Source organism: Phlebotomus papatasi, chromosome 1 (genome assembly GCF_024763615.1).
Source record: "Phlebotomus papatasi isolate M1 chromosome 1, Ppap_2.1, whole genome shotgun sequence".
Classification (NCBI taxonomy): Eukaryota; Metazoa; Arthropoda; class Insecta; order Diptera; family Psychodidae; genus Phlebotomus; species Phlebotomus papatasi.
In genome coordinates, this window is record NC_077222.1 from 20,378,766 (window position 1) to 20,404,070 (window position 25,305).

Sequence of the window (25,305 nt, forward strand, 5' to 3'; positions counted from 1 at the left end):
TTGCTAGTCTTTCCAATTTCTGGAAAGTTTGTTTTGACAGCTTTCCAGTGGCTGTCTTTGTAGGCAGATGCATAGTTTTTCTTGAAAATCAGGGTGTTTTTCTGAGAAAATGGGCTTTCTGACTGTTTTGAAGAAGATGAGGCAGAAGGAGAAAGAGATGAGGATACTTCTGCTGTAAGTATTTTGCCGAAATAGCCAAGACAGTTGAAAACATAACCTAACTTTTACTTCCCGGACGTCCACAGAGGGCTCGATAATGCTGGAAAAACCACAATTCTGAAGAGATTCAACGGAGAACCCATTGATACGATATCCCCAACTCTGGGATTCAACATAAAGACACTAGAGCACAATGGATACACCCTAAATATGTGGGATGTAGGTGGGCAGAAATCCCTACGATCCTACTGGAGGAACTACTTCGAGTGCACAGACGGGCTGGTTTGGGTGGTTGACAGTGCTGACAGGATGCGCCTGGAGACCTGCCGGGAGGAACTCAACATCCTCCTAACCGAAGAAAGACTCGCAGGAGCCACTCTTCTAGTCCTAGCCAACAAACAAGATCTTCCCGGAGCTCTGACGGCGCACGAGATCAAAGAGACCCTGCAGCTGGACAATATCGTGACCCATCACTGGAGTGTGGTGGGAGTGAGTGCTGTGACAGGTGACAAACTCCTAGGGGCGATTGATTGGCTAATCAGCGACATCGCCAAGCGGATATTCACTCTGGAGTAGACTCATTTGCAATGCAAAATATCTTTTATTTATACATATTTTTTATTAAAAAAAAATCTAATACATCCATTAAAAAAATGCATAAATGCGCAAAAATGTTTGATTTTCGCAATGTCACTAAGAGTAATATCACAAGAGGTAGTTCTGTGAAGGATGAAGAAACTGGCAGGGATTTAGGGACGCATCGTGTCCAGGATCCATTTCATATAGTTACCTACGCGGACGTAGACGGCGGGGGTGCCATTGGAGACGCCGCAGGAATTGACTCCGGCCGACACAATTCCGAACTGGACGTAGCGCTGACCACGGATGTTTCCTGGATAGACAAGGGGGCCCTGGAAGGCAAGAAATAGATAGATTAACTCTTTCGTCTCTTTTGGGACTAGAGTACCCAAAGAAGCATATGATTATTCTATGAAAAACAATGTTTTTTTAATTATTCAGAATTGATAAAAATCCAATTTTTGTGGATGATTACAAACTATAAGGATGTCCAAATGTAAGATATTTTTTGTAGGACTTCAATTAATTCCTGAGCTTAGGGGAAACTGGGGCACCACCAAACACGGGGTAGCACCAAACACTAATTTTTATTTCTAAACTACTTGGACTATCTCGAACATTCCTTCAGTGGACCAGCATCCCTATAGTGCCTATAAATTCCTATCGGTCTTATCCTCTGATATCCAATATCCGATTAAAAAATCGCAGTGTTTGGTGGTACCCCGTGTTTGGTGGTGCCCCAGTTTCCCCTAGATATTTTTGATTAAAAATTGTGAAATTGGCTTGCAGCATATGCTGCGGTCCGGAAAGAGTTAAAAGGCCGAGGAAAAGATGCGCTTTATTTTTTAAAAGATCTCAATAAAAAGGTATCAAAGGTCTTAAAAAATAGTTTTTGCTAAGTAATTTTGCTGCAATTAAAGACAACTGGAACGTGTCCCGGCTTAATGGAAAAGGTGTAGTGTACGAGATAATTGGTATTATTCAAAGCTTAAATTCAGATTAATAAAAAAAATCGCCAGTGAATACACTGCAAAAAGGTTTTGCTCGGTTACGAATTTAATTTCTAGCATAGGGTAAGTGTGCCAAATTTCGGCATAGTTGCATGTAAGCACCGAAGTCCTAAGTTTGAAATGCAATATTTTTAATTCATATTGATATTTTTTGTTACTTCCTTTTCGGGAGGGTTGTGTGGAACCTTCAAGACTAGTTTATCATTTTTGTTTTCTTTAAATCACTTCCTAAAATATTGAAAAATTAATAAAAATATGGACATTGCTTTGGGTAGTATTTCGGCCACTTTGTGTGAAATTTCGGCCACCTTGTTTGTGACCACCTTTTGTGAAGCAATGGATAGAAAATTTCAAAAGGTCATACAGAACGAGTTTAATATTTAATTCAATACGTTTATATGACCCACAAGCCCTGAGATCTTCCGTGTAATTTGTCCTGAAGACCTGAAGAGTAGCATCTCAAATTTACGCGCAGATTCCCGTAGCAATTTGCACTTCCTGAACTCTTCCAAGGCCTTTTCCACATCATCTTTTTCATAGAAGCGATGGTTTTTTTCTCTGGACATTGTAGAATTCAGAAATTGAAAAAGGAAACATAAAATGAATAAGAAATTTAGGAAAGCAAAAGATGTGGCCGAAATAGGCAACACTACCTCACTGTAGAGACGCTCACAAAGTATATACTTTTTTACGCGAAATACAGGATCCAGCTGGGAAATTTCACCCGAAATTTAAAGATTGATTCACTATTAACATAAACAGAAACAATCTTTAATGAAAACTAATCAATTTTCATGAAAAACACCGAAGGAAAACCTTCTGCACTTCACCACAAATCGCAAGACTGCTAGAGACACAATCGATCTGTCACATTTTTTGTAAGACTCTTTCCACACTGAGTTTTTACAACACAATTTAAATTCAAATTATACCTATAATTTAACTGTCTTTGTGTTAATACATCCTAAAATGAATAAATATTTGAAAGCAAAATGAATTCATTGACTATTCGAAGATTACATACATAATTTTAATTAATTTATTTGCTTTGCCGAAATTATACTCAAAGTGGCCGAAATTAGAAGCTGGCCGAAATTTGGCACACTTACCCTATATTCAATTAGGGGATAAATATTCGCAATTCTGCAATAAATCTAGTTTAACCCTTTAACGACGAGACAGTTTTCGCGGACCATAAATCAGCGATAAAAATAAAACTGATAAAAAAAATTAATAAAAGGTCTTACATCGAACCTTAGAAAATTCATCAGAATCTGATTCGTTGTATTTTTTACCTCTATGACCGATAGGGACAAAAATAGCCCAAAAATTTAAGTAATTTTTCTGACAATACCAATGAATAATATTCTTCACTTTTTATTGCCAAAAGGGTTTTGCTTAAAAAAATTTTAAGTATAAAAAAAAAATAAAATCAATTATGAATTTGAGATTTTAAAAATTCGTCATTTTTTAGCTTAAAAATTTACTATATGGCAAATAACTGGAGACTTTCAAAAAATATCCAAGATTTCTTCAACCTTCTACCTTGCAATTACGTACAAACATAAGGAAAAAATAATTTCAGGTAGTCAGGAAAAATTATTTTCTTTATGGGACACCGGTGTTCCAATCGTCCTTAAAGGGTTAAAGAATAATTTTCATTTTTTTTATTGTTAACCAACGAGAGTAGGGAAGACTGAGGCAGAATTATTCAGCAAATAAAATTTTTCTTTGCCTATAATTTGTGAAAAACACGTTTGAATTAGATTGATAAATATTTAGTTTGCTCAATAATTCTTTTTACTTAAAAAAAAAAGGTTTTGTCAAATAAAGGGCTGACGTCAATAAAGGGATCAGCGACAAAGTGATTCTCACGAATTAAAAACACAAACGTATTTGAATTGGAAAGAAATTAATTAGGTAGTGATATTTTTAATAAAAAGAATTATTTTTAATGTAATTCCTTGTGGAAAAATGCATTAGATTTTTTTTTCAGTTAAAACTTTTTTCGGGCGCGTCGCTGTGATTAACGACAAATAACCAAGACAGCAACCTTATTTCGGCTCAGTCGCTGTGATCAGTGACAGAATTTTTCGGAAGTCGCTCAGATTGACGGAAAAATGATTTTTTTATGAAATAAAAATACTACCTGAAATAAAAATGCTACTTGAACTGTAAAGAAATTAATAGAATTGATATTTTTAATCAAAAGAATTTATATAAATGTAATTTCGTGTAGAAAAATGTATTAGAAATGAATATTTTCGGGTGAGTCGCTGAGATCAACGTCTGAAAGTTTTTGAGTGTCGCTGAGATTAACGGAAGTAGGTAGTGATATTTTTAATCAAAAGAATTATTTCTAATGTAATTCCTTGTGGAAAAATGTATTAGAATATTTTTTTTTCAGTTAAAAATTTTTTCGAGCGGGTCGCTGTGATTAACGACAGATAGCCAAGACAGCAACCTGTTTTCGGTCAGTCGCTGTGATCAGCGACAGAATTTTTCGGAAGTCGCTGGGATTAACGGAAAAATGATTTTTTATGAAATAAAAATGCTAGCGCACTTGAACTGTAAAGAAATTAATAGAAAAGTGATATTTTTAATCAAAAGAATTTATATAAATAGAATTTCGTGTAGAAAAATGTATTGGAAATGAATATTTTCGGGTGAGTCGCATGAGATCAACGCCTGAAAGTTATTGAGTGTCGCTGAGATTAACGGAAAAGTGAATTTTCATTAAATAAAAACGCAAATGCATTTGAATTGGAAAGCAATTAAATTAGATAAGTGATATTTTTATTCAAAGTAATTTTAAGGTAATTTTGTATAGAAGATCGCATTAGAATAATTTTTTCAGATGATATAATTTTTTTTCGGGTGTCGCTGTGAGCACAGATAGTGATTTCTAAACAAATAAAGTGAAAAAGAGATTGAATCAAAAGAAAATTAAAAAAAAAAAAACAAATAATAAAAAATATACTTATCAATAAATTTAGTTTCTTTGCGATTGGGGTTCTTTTGTATGAAAAAATAATGGACCAGACAAGACACCCACCATTTTTGGGTCATGTGTATTTTGGGCTAGCCAAGACACAAAGCATTTTTCGGCTTATAGCCTTTTGGGTGAGTCAAGGCACAAACCTTTTTTCGGGTGAATTTCGGCTAACCTCGACTGCGTAATCCACATTGTTTCAACGTTACCAGGCTAAAGTTCAAACGGTCAGAAATATTGGTTTCTGGTCTTCTGTGACTCCCTATAAAAAAACTTTTTTTATAGAAGATTTTCCTCAACAACCCCAACAATATATTACCAATCGGTGCCGGCCCAAATCCCGAATAGCAAAATCTTAACACTTCTAAGAATTCACGATTTTGGCTTTTCTGGATTTTAGATTTTGAATTTTTAGGATTTTAGGCTTTTCGGGATTTTTGTCTATTCGAAATTTGGCCTTTTCGGAATTTTTGTCTATTCGAAATTTGGCCTTTTCGGAATTTTGGAGCTCGTGACTTTGAACCATTCGGGATTTTGACGTTCAGGATTTTTTATTCTTAGAATTTTGGCCTTTGCGAGGGTTTGGCCCTATCGGGATTTTGGCATTCCGGACTCAATTTGGCCTCCGGCATTTTGGCCCATTCAAGATTTCGATTTATTCGCTATTTTGGCAATCGGGATTTTGACCTCATTAGGATTTTAGCTTTTCGGGACTTTGATTCAGGATTTTGGCTCTTTCGGGATTTTGGAGATAAGGAGTTTCACCCATTCGGGATTTTGGCTTTTAGGGAATTTCGCCTTTTCGAGATTTTGGCTTTTCCGAACTTTGATTCATTCGGGATTTTGACCTATTTAAAATTTCGACCCAATCGGGATTTTGATCCATTCGGGTTTTTGGCTTTCTAGATTTCGGCATTCAGGATTATAGTTTTCGGTATTTTGGCTTTTCGTAATTTTGGCCCAAGGGGATGGCAAGTTCCGGAATTTACAATGATTTTGATGCCCAAATCTCTCAATAATTTGGATGACATTTTGCCCCATATGCCCGATTGAGAGAGAGTCTACTGTATTTCTAAACCAATTCGATCATATTCGGATTTTTTGGAAAGGACTTAAAATTTCCCATCTGACTGTATCGATTATGAATCAGTAAAGCATTCATAATTGATTAATCTTTCACAAATTAATATATCTTTTTTTTATTTTCTTGTTGTTTTTTTTTTCAAAGCATTCTAAAATGCACTCTTCCAATTTCCTGGCTTCTGAATGGGTAGCAAATACGGTAAACACAAAAAATTTTGAGAAGAACTAATTCACGGAGAGCTCTATCTAGTAAATCCAAAAATATCTTCCAAAATATATCCTCAAAAAAAAAAAAATTCAAATTTGAAAAAGATAACATAGAGGAGGCATTTAAAAACCAATTTAGAGTTTCATTATTATTATTTTTTTTAATATTCATTTCCAAATTTCAATTTTAATTTTCGATATATTTTAAAGTGCGTCTTTTCAAGCATTGGTAATTCAAAATGATTAAAACCGAATTAATTAACTGAGAAAATGAGATTTAAATTTATTGTTTTTATGATCATAGCGATTTCGACTAAAGCGCCTCTAGCGGAAGTCGGACAAACTTTGAATATTCTGAAGAATTGTTTGAAATTAAATTGCGACCCAAATTATACTCAATTAAGTTCAGAATATAAAAATTAGTTGATTATCTCTTGAAATATTATGATATTTATTTATTTTATTCGATTTCTTTTAGTTTTAGCTTTCGTGTTTTTAAAATAGGTTTAATACAATATTGTCTCTAAAATGAGCTACATTGTCATCTTATCCCTTCACTGAGAAAATAAGAGGGTGCGATTAACTTTTTTTCCTCATAACTTTAACACTTTTTGGATATAAAAATATATCAACATTTTTTAATGTTAATTTTACACCCTTTTAAGTGTAAAATTAATCCATAATACACCTAAAAGGCATAATATTTACACCGATTTCGGATCAATAATGCAGGGAAAAATTAACATTTCCGGAATGTTATTATAACTTTTTCGGATTTCTCTGTCAGTGTTCAAAATTAGAATTAACTAAACTAGATCAAAGAACCTTAGATTTTTCATACTTCAAATCCAAATATTAAAATTTACTGTTATTCATTGCATTTAAATTGAGTAGATTATCGACCTGAAACATGTATTTATACAAAAAATCCCCACGGAAGACAAAAGAAAAACTATGAAGCTTCTCGGTAGTATCATGTATTCCAGTGAGCACCATTCACTGTGATATTTTCTGAATAAATCACCTTATTTGCATAAAATTGATTGCTGTTTTCTTATTTTTATACAAAATCGGAATATTTTATAAAAGATGCGTATGCAAAAAGGGGAACAACCGGCAAAATATCACGGCGACTCGGCGACCAATTTTGTGGTTTGCATGACTCAGACTTGGCAAAAAATGTCTCCGAAATTGTGGAAAAATTCTAACAATTTCCCGAAAAACAGGCAATTAAATCATTTTAAAGTCTTATTAATGTCTTTCCGGAACACAGTAATTTGCCTCTTGATCTTATCTCAATAAACACTGATGGAACTCATTGAGCCAATCACTGGAGATTCCACGGAATTTAGAAGGAGTGGAAGGTTTTCTATACAATAATTCATTCTGAAGAATACATTCAAAGTTCTGAAATCCACCCACATGGGAGAGGTTTTCTTGGAAAAATCTCTGAATCAACTCACCCCGGAATCTCCCTTGCATGTGTCCACGTTGTTCTCTCCGCCGGCACAGAATTGATTGGGCGTCCACTTGAGACTGAGATAAACTCTCTGGCACCGGGAATTGTCCACCACGGGCAAGCTGACCTTCAGAAGATCATTGGATGTCGTCATGTTCTCCGTGGTGCCCCATCCCGTGGCCACGAGACGTCGCAGTTGCATTCTCTGAAGCTGCTGCGTGTACGGAAGACAAACTGGCTTGATGTTGTCCCTGTTGGTATCTGCTCGATCCCTCAGCCTAATCAGTCCAATGTCATTTGCGAATTTGGGCGTATTGTACTTTGGATGTGGCAATAGAAGATCTTTCAGGATCTCCTGAGTCGGTGGGGAGCAGATTGTTTCATCCCCGATTGTCTGACAGTCTTCATCGTAGCGCACATCGTATTCGCCCAGAACCACTGAATACACGTCAATCCCACTCCTCAGACGAGCGATACAGTGAGCAGCAGTGAGGACGTAGCGATCAGTGATCAGGGAACCTCCACATCTGAAGGAAAACCCATCAGAGTCTCTGTATCTGAGCAGAGCCATCCAGGGATACTCAAAGAGAGCAGTCTTCTCACCATAAGCTACTTTGTCGCCCAAAATTGGGCCACAAATTGTGCTGGGCAAGAGTGAGAGATTGGGATGGTTAGAGACATCCGTGGGTCCTGTCGGGACCTCATCGGATACTTCATTTGTAGTTGATCCTACTGAGGAAATTGGAGTAGAACCTGAAGATGGTCGGCGACAACAAACTGCGGCCTGAAAAGGCAACAGCCCAAGAAACAATTTTTTCTTAATATAGTCTTGTAGAATTCCCCAAGTAAGGCATTATAGAACAAAAATCTTTTTATTTGCTTATAAAGTTCTTGGTTCCTTCACTGAGATTACTATAAGTGGCGCACTCTTAAGGATCTTAAGAGCTTCTACAGGAATTTCAACAGAAATTTCTCACTTTAAGTCTTTTAAAAGTGCACTAAAAGGACTAAAAGACTTGTCTAATACTTGGTTTTATAAGGCAGCTATTTTGCTTCTTGGGAGATAATCTATTTTCTGGCCAATAACTTTCCAACTTAGGGCAAAATCACATTGACAGTAAAATGCTCGCCTCAGCCGCACCGTATTTCGTTGATTTACGCATTTTCATTGCTATTCTTACGCAAATTTTCAATTACGGTATTACCTTATGTCATACTCGGTGGCACTAGGTGAAAATAGTATAAAAAATTGAATAAATAAAACGAAAATGTGATAAACGGTAAGCAAAAAAAAAATATAGGATTTTTTTGCTAAAGTTTTTCGTACAGTTTTTTTGCTCACCGTTTATCGTATTTTCGTTTTATTTCTTCAATTTTCTTATATTATTTTCACCTAGTGCCACCGATTATGAGATAATGTAACACGGTAATTGAGAATTTGCGTAAAAATTACAATGAAAATGCGTAAATTAACGAAATACGGTGAGGGCTTTGACGGTGACGGTAAGCATTTTACTGTCCATATGTTTCTGATCTTAATCTGATACACAAATCATCTAAAAACCATCTTAAAGTCTGGAAAACTGAGTAAGGAAAAGTGGGGTACCTTTGGAATTTGGATTTTTCTCCTATTTTTAAATAAAATTGAGCCTTATCGTGATATGATTTAGCTGCACAAACTAAAAGATTGAGACTTGACTGACCGTTTTGTTTTATCATTAATATAGCAATATTTACTTTGCACTGTAATATACTCCTAATATGAATATTTAACTCAAGTCAAGACTCAAGTAGCGTTTTAAAAGCTCATTTACGCGTTTGCTGATTTTATTTATTTTTTTTTTTTAAGAAATAGAAATTAAGAATTCATCCTCATATGGTCTTATTTCTCCTAGATATACACTTCCCCATTGTTATCGCTTAATTCGATTAGAACTGAATTATTGTATTTTTTAAGATGTATAATAAGTTGATGAGACTAAGAACAAGGCAATTCTTTGACCTACCAGGTCCTTTACAATTAAGAAAGTTCATTAAACATTAAAAATAACAAATAAAAAGTAAAGACAAAAATTAATAGTTGCTTTTTTGATAAATTGTAGAAAAATCGTTGTTCTGTCAACGGTCAATGTGTCTTATTTCTCACTAAATAAAGTTGCAGAATTATTGATTAAAAACAACTATTTGTCAAGAACCCATTTTTGAACCAAATAATCTTAATTTCATTTACTTTTTTACTTGAAATTTTTAATAATTACTCTTTATTAAGATTCAACCGTTTTCCGGGTCAATGTTTTCTTGATAACTTAGAGGTCAAAAATTAACTAAGGTCAATAAAATTGTGATTAATAAAGTTCCTAGAATTGCAATGTTATACAGAAATAATTCAATAAAAAATACACAAAGAAATCTTTATTTTTTAATAGTACCAAATTTCTTTAATGTAAAAATCAATGATGATTCACGCTGCACGTTCTTAGACTCTGAACACGTCATCGAATGCTCCAGATCGCGCACGAGACTAACATTACATCTTCGCCTAAACAAAAGTTTACACTATCGACATTTAATCTTGTTGAAGTAACATTTATTCAGAGAAATAAAATCACGTGAATGAAAATTTAAAAAGAAATACCACACGCTTATCATTTAGCTACGTCATGAATACATTATTTATCGAAATGTTTTGGAGTTGTATACAATAAACGTATTTGGAAACAGGTATTATTGGACGCAATATCGTCTTAAAGCCATTCACCAAATTTATAAGATAAAATAAGAAAGTTTTGACCACATCGAATGTGTCAAGAGTGCAAGAAAAACGTGATAAAAAAATATTTGTCGTCATCATTGACCGCACAAAGTCTTTTTTTGGCATCACGTGCTACCAGAGACAGAAGATATTCCTGGCCCCTGGCATTTACCAAATGTTGTGCTTGATGGATGAAAATGTGGATCTACGCATCAATTACATTTGTGCTAATTGGATATCTTTTCTTAGAAATGAGAACAATGATAAAAGGCCAAAAAAACTGATGCTAATTTAAATAGAGTTATGCTTTTTGGGTACTTGATTGTTTTTTTTTTATCAATTTTGTAATATGAAAGACAAACAAATGGATGATCAAGCACTTACTCACGAAACCATAACTTGGACAAAAAATATCAAGCAATTTGTAATGAATGTAACCGCAATAAATAGCAATATTACAATTCATTTATAATACTTATACTTTTAAAACATTATTTTTTCGATAAGGGAAGACTTTCAGTCTTCGCACACACTCTGGTTTCGAACACTTCATGTTTTTTTCCCATAGGGTAAGATGGGGTAATTTGGAATGATATCTAATTTGGAACTTTGAGATTTGATAACAGTTTTAGATAGCAAAAGGAAAAAAAAACAACGAAGAAATCCTCTCGATTGTAAAGTCTTGTACTTCTTCGTGGTTTTCTTTATCTTTTTGGCCATTTGAAACAGTGAGGAAATCCTAAAATTCCAAAATAGACATGATTCCGAATTACCCCAACTTACCCTAATCCCTTACTGCATCAACCTAATTGCCATAGATAGGTCAAATTCAGTAAAGAAACATAGGAAAAACATATAAAGGTTTTAGAAGCCAAAATGTGTGCGAAGCCTGAAAAATCGTCGAAGTTTCAGCAGTTAGGGGAATGTAGGCATGGTTCGCACAGAGTGAACCTTCAAACGATGCGAATTTTTTCTTTGTTTGCAAAGAGCTGACCTACCATTTCTCATCTCATTTCATGAGCTTAATAATGATCTATCTTATGGCTAAGAAATGACGAACTAGCTCTTTGCAACCAAAGAGAAAATTTGCGTTGTTTGAAGGTTCACTCTGTTCGAACCATGCCAACATTCTCCTACAAATTTTGACCAAAAAATTGCACCTAGCTTTGTAATTAACTATTTTATCACATTGAATATTTCAATTCTGTTGTTTTCTCTGATTGGCTAGGCTAGACTTTTATATGCTTCGTTTCAAATGAGATAATGCTATGGCAATAAAAAATTTAATGGTCAATTAATATTCAATATCAATTAAATATTGATTAATTAACCAATAATTTATTTTTATTGCATTGAAAATATTTGTAAATAGAAATTAAATATTAAGAGAGCGGTAACATATTTAGCACAGGCATGTACTAAAAAGAAGTTAAATAAAAGTCTAATTTTCCATTAAATAGTGAACCAACAAAAAACTAATAAATATGAATTAGGAACAGGAGGTACTCATTAAAATTACACATTTAATGTCAAAAACGGTAACTTGAAAAAAAAAATAATTTATCACATGGTACTTTGCAAGTAAAGTTTTGTACTAAATATTTAAGATGATCAGAAAATTTAGTATTAGTCGAACATCTAAAAAATGAAGATGAATGATATGGTTTAAAATTTGTTACTGAATTGTTATTTAGCTTTTTTTTGGTTATAAATTTAGAAAAAATATCAGCGATGAAATATATATTTAGCACACGCATGTATTAAATCAATTTGTGATATAATTAGTTATATTAATGCAATTGAAGCGTCTTGCCTAGAGGAAATTGCCTTAATGATCACGGTAATCCCTACAAGTAATTATACACAAATCATTTGTTTCTCTCACTATTTTATTAACACATGCATGTGCTAAATTCATTTTCATTCCCTTTCCTTATTTATTTATTTATTTTAATGAAAGAATTTCAAAGAAAGTTAGACCTTTAGTACAAATCAAGTGAGATGTTTGAAATAACTTATTTTTATAACGATTTCATTTAGTACATCCATGTGCTAAATCGAGATCTCATCCAAAAAAAAAATTATACTTCATGTTTTAGAACAAGTAAATTGAAATTTAAACTATCTAAAACTAATCAAAAATTAAAAAGGGAAATTATTGTATAATATTTTTGGTTATTTTGTTTAATTATTTTTATAAAGCCTTGCTGCCTTGAAAATTCAAAAAAGGTCTTTAGATCATTTCAAATCCTGCCTTTCCCGTTTTTATGATAAATTTCTAGTGTTCTTTAATTCTACACAATTGTTTTCTTCACAGAAATGAATAAAAGTGATAAAAGTCATTGATTAAATTGATGCTGTTTAACAACATTCTTCGGATATTTTACAGAAGTCATTCAGCAAGTGATATTATCCAGAGAAAGATAAAAAAAAATATGTACATAAAACAGAAGAGTCATTACTATAGAAAATTTATGTCCTAGTTTTTTTTTTTGTAGACACTTTGGGGCTTAGTAAATAAAATAATTACTTTTTTCTGAATGTTCCTTCAAAACTCAACCCAAAATACACGAATTACTTCTTTAATTACATATTGTGAACACACTTAAGCCAAACAAACAGTCTTGAATTTCAATATTGACTATCTCATTCAGAAGCAAATAAAGCAAATAAAATAATTTGAAGAGTTCTTCAAACAGAAGCATCTCTTCAAATTAATAATGTCAATGGAAGTTCAGTTTGTTGCAAAAATAAATGCATAACTGAGGGAACAAAAGTTCATTAACTTTTCTCAGTCCTTTTGACCACGATAAACTTTCTTATTCGCATTCTTGCTATTTATAGAATATGGGAAATTTTCCAGCTTCCAGATTAGAGGCAGAAGTTGGTTTTTCCCACATGAAACAGGAAAAACTCTTTTAAAACTGTCTTAAATCTTTGTGGCACTACAAAAAAAACTCATAGTTCATTTTCTTGGAAGTCAATGGAAAGAATAAATATTGTCAAGTGCCGATGAAAAAAATGCCACTTCAATGGATTTTATTAAATATCGAGAGAGGAGATGGAAAAAACTGTAATCGCGATGTGAGAAATGTGGCCAACCTTGAGCCATCTTCACTTTACGCATTTTTAACTGCGAGGGATTCTCTCATAATCAGGGCCCATTTATAGCTATGTAATACAATTTTGAACTTGGAATACAACGTAGAAATTGTATTACATCGTAGAAGTTGGAATACATCGTAGAAATTGTATTACATATTTGAAGTTGGAATATCATCATCATCATCAATCATCATCATCATTTCAACCACTTATCACTATTGGGGGGCGGGGAAGTTGGAATCCAACGTAGAAATTGTAATACAATTTTGAAGTTGGAATACAACGTAGAAATTGTATTACAATTTTGAACTTGGAATACAACGTAGAAATTGTATTACATCGTAGAAGTTGGAATACAACTTTCAAAATATCATGTCAGTGGATTTCCTATCTCCTCTCTAGGAAATCCCAGATCCTCTGGGATTTTCTTGCATATTATGCCCAAGACTCTTCAGATACCTTCCGTGGTCAGAGGATTTCTGGAGCTTCCTCCAAGAAATCCCAGATCTATTGGGATTTTCTTGCATATTATGCCCAAGACTCTTCAGATACCTTCCGTGGTCAGAGGATTTCTGGAGCTTCCTCCAAGAAATCCCAGATCTTTTGGGATTTTCTTGCATATTATGCCCAAGACTCTTCAGATACCTTCCGTGGTCAGAGAATTTCTGGAGCTTCCTCCAAGAAATCCTAGATCTTTTGGGATTTTCTTGCATATTATGCCCAAGACTCTTCAGATACCTTCCGTGGTCAGAGGATTTCTGGAGCTTCCTCCAAGAAATCCTAGATCTTTTGGGATTTTCTTGCATATTATGCCCAAGACTCTTCAGATACCTTCCGTGGTCAGAGGATTTCTGGAGCTTCCTCCAAGAAATCCTAAATCTTTTGGGATTTTCTTGCATATTATGCCCAAGACTCTTCAGATACCTTCCGTGGTCAGAGGATTTCTGGAGCTTCCTCCAAGAAATCCTAGATCTTTTGGGATTTTCTTGCATATTATGCCCAAGACTCTTCAGATACCTTCCGTGGTCAGAGAATTTCTGGAGCTTCCTCCAAGAAATCCCAGATCTTTTGGGATTTTCTTGCATATTATGCCCAAGACTCTTCAGATACCTTCCGTGGTCAGAGGATTTCTGGAGCTTCCTCCAAGAAATCCTAGATCTTTTGGGATTTTCTTGCATATTATGCCCAAGACTCTTCAGATACCTTCCGTGGTCAGAGGATTTCTGGAGCTTCCTCCAAGAAATCCTAGATCTTTTGGGATTTTCTTGCATATTATGCCCAAGACTCTTCAGATACCTTCCGTGGTCAGAGGATTTCTGGAGCTTCCTCCAAGAAATCCTAGATCTTTTGGGATTTTCTTGCATATTATGCCCAAGACTATTCAGATACCTTCCGTGGTCAGAGGATTTCTGGAGCTTCCTCCAAGAAATCCTAGATCTTTTGGGATTTTCTTGCATATTATGCCCAAGACTCTTCAGATACCTTCCGTGGTCAGAGAATTTTTGGAGCTTCCTCCAAGAAATCCCAGATCTTTTGGGATTTTCTTGCATATTATGCCCAAGACTCTTCAGATACCTTCCGTGGTCAGAGGATTTCTGGAGCTTCCTCCAAGAAATCCTAGATCTTTTGGGATTTTCTTGCATATTATGCCCAAGACTCTTCAGATACCTTCCGTGGTCAGAGGATTTCTGGAGCTTCCTCCAAGAAATCCCAGATCTTTTGGGATTTTCTTGCATATTATGCCCAAGACTCTTCAGATACCTTCCGTGGTCAGAGGATTTCTGGAGCTTCCTCCAAGAAATCCTAGATCTTTTGGGATTTTCTTGCATATTATGCCCAAGACTCTTCAGATACCTTCCGTGGTCAGAGGATTTCTGGAGCTTCCTCCAAGAAATCCTAGATCTTTTGGGATTTTCTTGCATATTATGCCCAAGACTCTTCAGATACCTTCCGTGGTCAGAGGATTTCTGGAGCCTCCTCCAAGAAATCCTAGATCTTTTGGGATTTTCTTGCATATTATGCCCAAGACTCTTCAGATACCTTCCGTGGTCAGAGGATTTCTGGAGCTTCCTCCAAGAAATCCCAGATCTTTTGGGATTTTCTTGCATATTATGCCCAAGACTCTTCAGATACCTTCCGTGGTCAGAGGATTTCTGGAGCTTCCTCCAAGAAATCCCAGATCTTTTGGGATTTTCTTGCATATTATGCCCAAGACTCTTCAGATACCTTCCGTGGTCAGAGGATTTCTGGAGCTTTCTCCAGGAAATCCCAGATCTTTTGGGATTTTCTTGCATATTATGCCCAAAACTCTTCAGATACCTTCCGTAGTCAGAGGATTCCTGGAGCTTCCTCCAGGAAATCCCAGATCTTTTGGGATTTTCTTGCATATTATGCCCAAGACTCTTCAGATACCTTCTGTGGTCAGAGGATTCCTGGAGCTTCCTCCAGGAAATACCAGATCTTTTCGGATTTTCTTGCATAGTATGACCAAGACTCTTCAGATACCTTCTGTGGTCAGAGGATTCCTGGAGATTTCTCCAGTAAATCCCAGTCTTCCGTGATTTTCTTGCATATTATGCCCGAGACTCTTCAGATCCCTTCTGTGGTCAGAGGATTTCTGGAGTTTCCTCCAGCAAATCCCAGATCTTCTGGGATTTTCTTGCATATTATGCCCAAGACTCTTCAGATACCTTCCGTGGTCAGAGGATTCCTGGAGCTTCCTACAGAAATCCCAGATATTTTGGGATTGCTTTTCTCTTCCAATTTTACTCATTTCCAAGTGAAATTTTGCACATCTCAAGCTTGAAGGAGGCTCTAAACAGATGTGAAGTTTGAGGTCCCTATCTCTCATAGTTTCCGAGATAATCGACTTTAAAGATTTTCTGACACTTGTATGCATTTCTCGCCCAATTTTCCTCATTTCCAAGTGAAATTTTGCACATCTCAAGCTTGAAGGAGGCTCTAAACAGATGTAAAGTTTAAGGTCCCTATCTCTCATAGTTTCCGAGATAATCGACTTTAAAGATTTTCTGACACTTGTATGCATTTCGCGCCCAATTTTCCTCATTTCCAAGTGAAATTTTGCACATCTCAAGCTTGAAGGAGGCTCTAAACAGATGTAAAGTTTGAGGTCCCTATCTCTCATAGTTTCCGAGATAATCGACTTTATCGACTTTAAAGATTTTTAAGTGAAATTTCACTTGAAAATTAAGAAAATTGGACGAGAAATGCATAAAAGTGTCTGAAAATCTTTAAAGTCGATTATCTCGGAAACTATGAGAGATAGAGGCCTCAAACTTTACATCTGTTTAGAGCCTCTTTCAAGCTTGAGATGTGCAAAATTTCACTTGAAAATGAAGAAAATTGGACGAGAAATGCATAAAAGTGTCTGAAAATCTTTAAAGTCGATTATCTCGGAAACTATGAGAGATAGAGGACCTTAAACTTTACATCCATTTAGAGCCTCTTTCAAGCTTGATATGTGCAAAATTTCACTTGAAAATTAAGAAAATTGGACGAGAAATGCATAAAAGTGTCTGAAAATCTTTAAAGTCGATTATCTCGGAAACTATGAGAGATAGGGCCTCAAACTTTACATCCATTTAGAGCCTCTTTCAGGCTTGATATGTGCAAAATTTCACTTGGAAAATGAGGAAAATTGGACGAGAAATGCATAAAAGTGTCTGAAAATCTTTAAAGTCGATTATCTCGGAAACTATGAGAGATAGAGGATCTCAAACTTTACATCCATTTAGAGCCTCTTTCAAGCTTGAGATGTGCAAAATTTCACTTGGAAATGAGGAAAATTGGGCGAGAAATGCATGCAAGTGTCTGGAAATCTTTAAAGTCGATTATCTCGGAAACTATGAGAGATAGGGACCTCAAACTTTACATCTATTTAGAGCCTCTTTCAAGCTTGAGATGTGCAAAATTTCACTTGGAAATGAGGAAAATTGGGCGAGAAATGCATACAAGTGTCAGAAAATCTTTAAAATTCATTATCTCGGAAACTATGAGAGATATGGACCTCAAACTTTGCATATGTTTAGAGCCTCCTTCAAGCTTGAGATGTGCAAAATTTCACTTGGAAATGAGGAAAATTGGAAGAGAAATGCATACAAGTGTCAGAAAATCTTTAAAGTCGATTATCTCGGAAACTATGAGAGATAGGGACCTTAAACTTTACATCTGTTTAGAGCCTCCTTCAAGCTTGAGATGTGCAAAATTTCACTTGGAAATGAGGAAAATTGGGCGACAAATGCATACAAGTGTCAGAAAATCTTTAAAGTCGATTATCTCGGAAACTATGAGAGATAGGGACCTCAAACTTTACATCTATTTAGAGCCTCCTTCAAGCTTGAGATGTGCAAAATTTCTCTTGGAAATGAGGAAAATTGGAAGAGAAATGCATACAAGTGTCAGAAAATCTTTAAAGTCGATTATCTCGGAAACTATGAGAGATAGGGACCTCAAACTTTACATCTATTTAGAGCCTCCTTCAAGCTTGAGATGTGCAAAATTTCACTTAGAAATGAGGAAAATTGGAAGAGAAATGCATACAAGTGTCAGAAAATCTTTAAAGTCGATTATCTCGGAAACTATGAGAGATAGGGATCTCAAACTTTACATCTGTTTAGAGCCTCCTTCAAGCTTGAGATGTGCAAAATTTCACTTGGAAATGAGGAAAATTGGGCGAGAAATGCATACAAGTGTCAGAAAATCTTTAAAATTCATTATCTCGGAAACTATGAGAGATATGGACCTCAAACTTTGCATATGTTTAGAGCCTCCTTCAAGCTTGAGATGTGCAAAATTTCACTTGGAAATGAGGAAAATTGGAAGAGAAATGCATAAAATAAATGCATCTGGGAAAGAAGATCTGGGATTTCCTGGAGGAAGCTCCAGGAATCCTCTGACCACAGAAGGTATCTGAAGAGTCTTGGGCATAATATGCAAGAAAACCCAAAAGATCTGGTATTTCCTAGAGGAAGCTCCAGGAATCCTCTGACCACAGAAGGTATCTGAAGAGTCTTGGGCATAATATGCAAGAAAATCCCAAAAGATCTGGGATTTCCTGGAGGAAGCTCCAGGAATCCTCTGACCACAGAAGGTATCTGAAGAGTCTTGGGCATGATATGCAAGAAAATCCCAAAAGATCTGGGATTTCCTGGAGGAAGCTCCAGGAATCCTCTGACTACGGAAGGTATCTGAAGAATCTTGGGCATAATATGCAAGAAAATCCCAAAAGATCTGGGATTTCCTGGAGGATGCTCCAGGAATCCTCTGACCACAGAAGGTATCTGAAGAGTCTTGGGCATAATATGCAAGAAAACCCAAAAGATCTGGGATTTCCTGGAGGAAGCTCCAGGAATCCTCTGACCACGGAAGGTATCTGAAGAGTCTTGGGCATGATATGCAAGAAAATCCCAAAAGATCTGGGATTTCCTGGAGGAAGCTCCAGGAATCCTCTGACCAAGGAAGGTATCTGAAGAATCTTGGGCATAATATGCAAGAAAATCCCAAAAGGTCTGGGATTTCCTGGAGGATGCTCCAGGAATCCTCTGACCACGGAAGGTATCTGCAGAGTCTCGGGCATAATATGCAAGAAAATCCCAAAAGATCTGGGATTTCCTGGAGGAAGATCCAGGAATCCTCTGACCACAGAAGGTATCTGAAGAGTCTTGGGCATAATATGCAAGAAAATCCCAAAAGATCTGGTATTTCCTGGAGGAAGCTCCAGGAATCCTCTGACCACAGAAGGTCTCTGAAGAGTCTTGAGCATAATATGCAAGAAAATCCCAAAAGATCTGGGATTTCCTGGAGAAAGCTCCAGGAATCCTCTGACCACGGAAGGTATCTGAAGAGTCTTGGGCATAATATGCAAGAAAATCGCAAAAGATCTGGGATTTCTTGGAGGAAGCTCCAGAAATCCTCTGACCACGGAAGGTATCTGAAGAGTCTTGGGCATAATATGCAAGAAAATCCCAAAAGATCTAGGATTTCCTGGAGAAAGCTCCAGGAATCCTCTGACCACAGAAGGTATCTGAAGAGTCTTGGGCATAATATGCAAGAAAATCCGAAAAGATCTGGGATTTCTTGGAGAAAGCTCCAGAAATCCTCTGACCACGGAAGGTATCTGAAGAGTCTTGGGGATAATATGCAAGAAAATCCCAAAAGATCTGGGATTTCCTGGAGAAAGCTCCAGGAATCCTCTGACCACAGAAGGTATCTGAAGAGTCTTGGGCATAATATGCAAGAAAATCCCAAAAGATCTGGGATTTCCTGGAGAAAGCTCCAGGAATCCTCTGACCACAGAAGGTATCTGAAGAGTCTTGGGCATAATATGCAAGAAAATCCCAAAAGATCTGGGATTTCTTGGAGGAAGCTCCAGAAATCCTCTGACCACGGAAGGTATCTGAAGAGTCTTGGGCATAATATGCAAGAAAATCCCAAAAGATCTGGGATTTCCTGGAGAAAGCTACAGGAATTCTCTGACCACAGAAGGTATCTGAAGAGTCTTGGGCATAATATGCAAGAAAATCCCAAAAGATCTGGGATTTCTTGGAGGAAGCTCCAGGAATCCTCTGACCACAGAAGGTATCTGAAGAGTCTTGGGCATAATATGCAAGAAAATCCCAAAAGATCTGGGATTTCCTGGAGGATGCTCCAGAAATCCTCTGACCACAGAAGGTATCTGAAGAGTCTTGGGCATAATATGCAAGAAAATCCCAAAAGATCTGGGATTTCTTGGAGGAAGCTCCAGAAATCCTCTGACCACGGAAGGTATCTGAAGAGTCTTGGGCATAATATGCAAGAAAATCCCAAAAGATCTAGGATTTCTTGGAGGATGCTCCAGAAATCCTCTGACCACGGAAGGTATCTGAAGAGTCTTGGGCATAATATGCAAGAAAATCCCAAAAGATCTGGGATTTCTTGGAGGAAGCTCCAGAAATCCTCTGACCACGGAAGGTATCTGAAGAGTCTTGGGCATAATATGCAAGAAAATCCCAAAAGATCTGGGATTTCTTGGAGAAAGCTCCAGGAATCCTCTGACCACGGAAGGTATCTGAAGAGTCTTGGGCATAATATGCAAGAAAATCCCAAAAGATCTAGGATTTCTTGGAGGAAGCTCCAGAAATTCTCTGACCACGGAAGGTATCTGAAGAGTCTTGGGCATAATATGCAAGAAAATCCCAAAAGATCTGGGATTTCTTGGAGGAAGCTCCAGAAATCCTCTGACCACGGAAGGTATCTGAAGAGTCTTGGGCATAATATGCAAGAAAATCCCAGAGGATCTGGGATTTCCTAGAGAGGAGATAGGGAATCCACTGACATGATATTTTGAAAGTTGTATTCCGACTTCTACGATGTAATACAATTTCTACGTTGTATTCCAAGTTCAAAATTGTAATACAATTTCTACGTTGTATTCCAACTTCAAAATTGTATTACAATTTCTACGTTGGATTCCAACTTCCCCGCCCCCCAATAGTGATAAGTGGTTGAAATGATGATGATGATTGATGATGATGATGATATTCCAACTTCAAATATGTAATACAATTTCTACGATGTATTCCAACTTCTACGATGTAATACAATTTCTACGTTGTATTCCAAGTTCAAAATTGTAATACAATTTCTACGTTGTATTCCAACTTCAAAATTGTATTACAATTTCTACGTTGGATTCCAACTTCCCCGCCCCCCCAATAGTGATAAGTGGTTGAAATGATGATGATGATTGATGATGATGATGATATTCCAACTTCAAAGATGTAATACAATTTCTACGATGTATTCCAACTTCTACGATGTAATACAATTTCTACGTTGTATTCCAAGTTCAAAATTGTATTACATAGCTATAAATGGGTACTCACAGCTACAGTGATGCTGCGATATACAGCTGATCATATTCGATCCAGCTTATGTTTACAGGGGAAGTTGTGTTGAACCGGCCGAGATCGGTATAGTCAACCGTATAATATTTAAAAAATAGTAGACTTCCAACTTTCTTTTAAAGAATTTTTGATAAGTTCCAAACCTTTTTGAGAACGTTCCAAAACGGTCATACTTCAAAATCGAACGAGCCATATTCGAACTACGATATTATAAACTTTACTTTTTAGATGGTAAAGCTATATCCTAGATAGGCTTACAAAGAGGTACCCTTTATACTTTTTAATTCCCATATACATTTTACAAGTTTTTTGGGCGAGCATTTTGTCCACACAGAAAAAAAAAACTATTTTGTAAAAATGTTCGTAAATGTTTGTGAATTCCTATGGGGGGAGTTACAAAATGCTCGTGAATCGTATAACCCACAAACAAGTTCGTAAATGTTTGTACTTTTGTCACAAACATTGTTAGTAACATGATGACTTGACGAACATTTTTGTACTTTTACAAACATTTGTTCGTAAATGTTCGTAAACACACAAAAAATGTTCGTAAAATTTCGTCATTTGTTCGTAAATTTTTGTGTGTTTGGCAAAAATTTACGAACAAATACGAACAAATGACGACATTTTACGAACATTTTTTTGTGTGTTTACTAACATTTACGAACAAATGTTTGTAGAAGTACAAAGAATGTTCGTCAAAGATCATTTTACGAACAATGTTTGTGAAAAAAATACAAACTTTTACGAACTTGTTTGTGGGTTATACAATTCACGAGCATTTCGTAACTCCTCTATAGGATTTCACAAACATTCACGAACAAATGACAAAATTTTCGCTTTATTTGGAGCAAAATTAACTAAATAATGAAACTGTGGTATACAAAATTAATAAATATAATAATTTAGTACTGTATTTATCATGAAAACAGTGACGTTTCCATTTGGAGTAGCGAAAAATTTCCATTTAGAGCAGGTTTTGAATTAGCTTAATTTACGCTATCACCAGTAATTCCTTAAGTTCGCTTCGGATTAGGGAATAAACGAAATTTTAGTAGCAAATTCGATTTCGAGTTGGTGGAGTTTCTTTGTAAGTGTAAAAAGCACTGGCTTTGTAACGTAAAGTTCGTAAAGTTCCTAGACTCAATTCTAACTTGAAATCCAAGTGTGGAAAAAATGTGAACAATTCAGGATATAATGTCCTTAAGGCGAGCTTCGTGTTTTAAGTTCAATCCAAAATTAAAAATCTCGGTGTTTCTAGCCAGATAAACTTTCAATATTGTATCCTGTTTTCTTGATTGGGTCTTGGTCAGTCTTTTATTTAGGATTAGATTGGAATTTTATCTGATTCTGAGAAAACAGTTAAGTACTCTATTTTGTTCATCAAATGAACATTCTGTCCTGAAGAAATAAAGTTAAATAGTTCACTGCTTACTGAGTAACACAACTGAATAAATCATATCACTATCCATTAGTAGGCCGATTCTGTAATCGTATGATATTATCATATGACAAATTTAAATTTTCTTATATCGTAAATTTAAAAATGCCATTCATATTAATTACTCAGAACTTTATAAAGCTTCTTGTAATGGCCATTCGGTGCTCACTGGCCTACAATGTTCTTCTGCTCTCGAATTTACTACGCAAATTTGACGGGATCGGGAATCTTTGTTTTTTTCCATTTTGTTTCTTACACTTTTGTTTTCCCCAGTTTGTCTTTGGAATCTTTGCCTTAGGTAATTTTTGTTTTTTGGAAACTTTGACTTTGGAAATCTTGTCTTTCATACATTTTGTACAAGTATCGAAAATTTTGTCTGTCATACAGAAAATTTCCCTTTGCCCTAAAGGACGAAACCAAAAACTTTCCAAAACACAGGAAATTTCCCTTTGTCCCAAATGACGAAACCAAAAACTACCCAAAAGATAATTTCCCTTTGCCCCAAAGGACGAAAATAAAAACTTCCCAAAACACTGTTGTAATTTCATTATTTAGTAAAATGTACTTGTTTAAAATATATGAAAGACAAGATTTCCAAAGATAAAGTTTCCAAAAAACAAAGATTACCGAAGACAAAGATTCCAAGGACAAACTGGAAAAAACAAAAGTGTAAAAAACAAAATAGAAAAAACAAAGATTCCGCAAACTAATTTTGACATATGACGTTGTCATATTATTACAGAATATTCTGTTCATATGGGGATCGATGACAGTTTTTCAGACTGGATGAAATTCTTCAAAGAAATAAAATTAAGAGAGAGGGTTCGTGGTGCAATCGGTAAGAGCGTGCGGCTCTTGAACGGTGTGATCATCGGCTCGACTGTCACTGTTGTGAGTTCGAGTCTCGCCCGGTGCAAACGATTTGAGTAATTCTATCAACGATGAACTAGCGCAATTGACTTTAGAGGGATGTCTCCGGTGATTGCCAGTGAAAATGTGAGTCACCCTAAGATGAAAACACTTTTTTGCAGGGGTCCATCAAGGCTAATAAAAAGTGAAGCTATTTTTCACTTTTCCTTGTAAAAATTTTGCAGATATTGCACCGCGACTTAAACAAATTTGCTCGTAGTTTTTGTATTATTTCGGCGAGCATTATGAAATATGTATTTTTAGATAGATTTTAGTGCACGATTTCGAAATATATCAGTCTGATAAGTCAATTCTCTTTAGGAAAAAACTTGCCAATAGTCTTCAGTGCCACTATGCAAAAACGTATGGAAAAATGAAATGTTGAGAGGCCCCTGCTTTTTTGGTTTTGCCCAGAGCTTTCGATCCTGATGGGGATCTTCTTCAGTGGCTGGAAAGCTCTGGGCAAAACCAAAAAATTGTTTTCATCTTAGGGTGACTAACATTTCACTGGCAATTACCGGAGACATCCCTCTAAAGATTTAAGTCATTTTTCACGAAACACTGTAAACCGAATAATACATTTGTAAACTAAACAATGTACAAAATGGCAGAAATAGTCCAGTACATCAAAATAAATATAAATAAGATAAAAATAGTAAATTAAGAAGAGGTTTTCAAATTCAAGAATCACAGCTCTCACAAGCTAACCCAAGCCTATCACTGATTTTATTATCTCCGGCCTCTTCGGTCGTCTGGGTAGGATTGTAATGAATTGTAATGACAGACTTACCTCGCCACTGGGATGGAAACACTGGAGTCTCTGAAGGTAGCTCACGATATTTGGTGGCAGCGGTCTTGGAGCGTTATTGAAGATTCCCAAAATTGCTGGACACTGCTTAACAGGTGTACAAGTGGCTTGAAACCCTTCTGGCGTGGTGCAAATTACACTTTCTACAATTTAGGAAGAAGACAATACCAAAAAATAATCCTCTTGAATAGAAGACACACTCCAAAATATTAGAAATCGTAAAATTTGGATGGAAAAAAAAGTGCGAGAGACACAATATGAAACCAGTTTGGACTTCTTCACAAATTAAGTTGAACCAGTCTCCCTCAGGGAGGACGAGAAAAAAAAGTATTAACACTTAATAAATCACACTTACGGGAGTGACTTTGGTGAATAGTGGCAGAGATAAAAGCGAGAACAGTGAATTTTAGCAACATTTTCGCGCACTTTTCTTTCAAGAAATAATAACTTTAAAAAAAAATTGCGATTGAATCTCACGACGATTGCGAGTCTACTGACAACTTCGGACGCTGGACAACGAAATGATTCAATCCCGAAGAGACGGGCTTACTTTTAAGCTCGTTGGCAGTCTCGGTGGGGATTAGCCGACTGTCCACAGTTTGAGAGAGACAAACAGAGTGTTGCTGACTGATCCAAACCTGGAAGAGAGATGCTACTGGAAAGAGATTAATAGACATCTCACCATCGTGCGTGGGTAATTCCCAGATTCGCGAAAGAATCAGCCGTTGGAGTGCATCAACAATTCTTCATTTTTTGCTCCTGTGCATATCTTTAACTCTCTCCAGGGGAAATTCCCGTTCAGAACTCTCGACACAGACTTTTTTTTCACATTTCAGCAAACACTTCCACACCTCTTTTTCTTGTACATTTAATCGAGGAAAACACACAAAAAGTTTA

General features: G+C 35.9%; 2 protein-coding genes across 2 annotated transcripts; one reads left to right on the forward strand and one right to left on the reverse strand.

Annotated features, from left to right (window-relative positions):
• Positions 1–10: 10 nt before the first annotated feature.
• LOC129798159 (ADP-ribosylation factor-like protein 2) lies at positions 11–832 on the forward strand. The gene is made up of 2 exons (XM_055841161.1): positions 11–174; positions 246–832. The coding sequence occupies exons 1-2, from the start codon at positions 110–112 to the stop codon at positions 733–735; spliced, it is 555 nt and encodes a 184-aa protein (XP_055697136.1). The 5' UTR covers positions 11–109; the 3' UTR covers positions 736–832.
• Positions 759–25,262, reverse strand: LOC129798157 (serine protease grass-like). The gene is made up of 4 exons (XM_055841159.1): positions 24,764–25,262; positions 24,391–24,551; positions 7,494–8,273; positions 759–1,070 (listed from the first exon to the last, which is right to left on the reverse strand). Exons 1-4 carry the CDS (start codon positions 24,822–24,824, stop codon positions 909–911), a joined length of 1,164 nt encoding a protein of 387 aa, XP_055697134.1. The 5' UTR covers positions 24,825–25,262; the 3' UTR covers positions 759–908.
• Between the last annotated feature and the right edge of the window lie 43 nt (positions 25,263–25,305).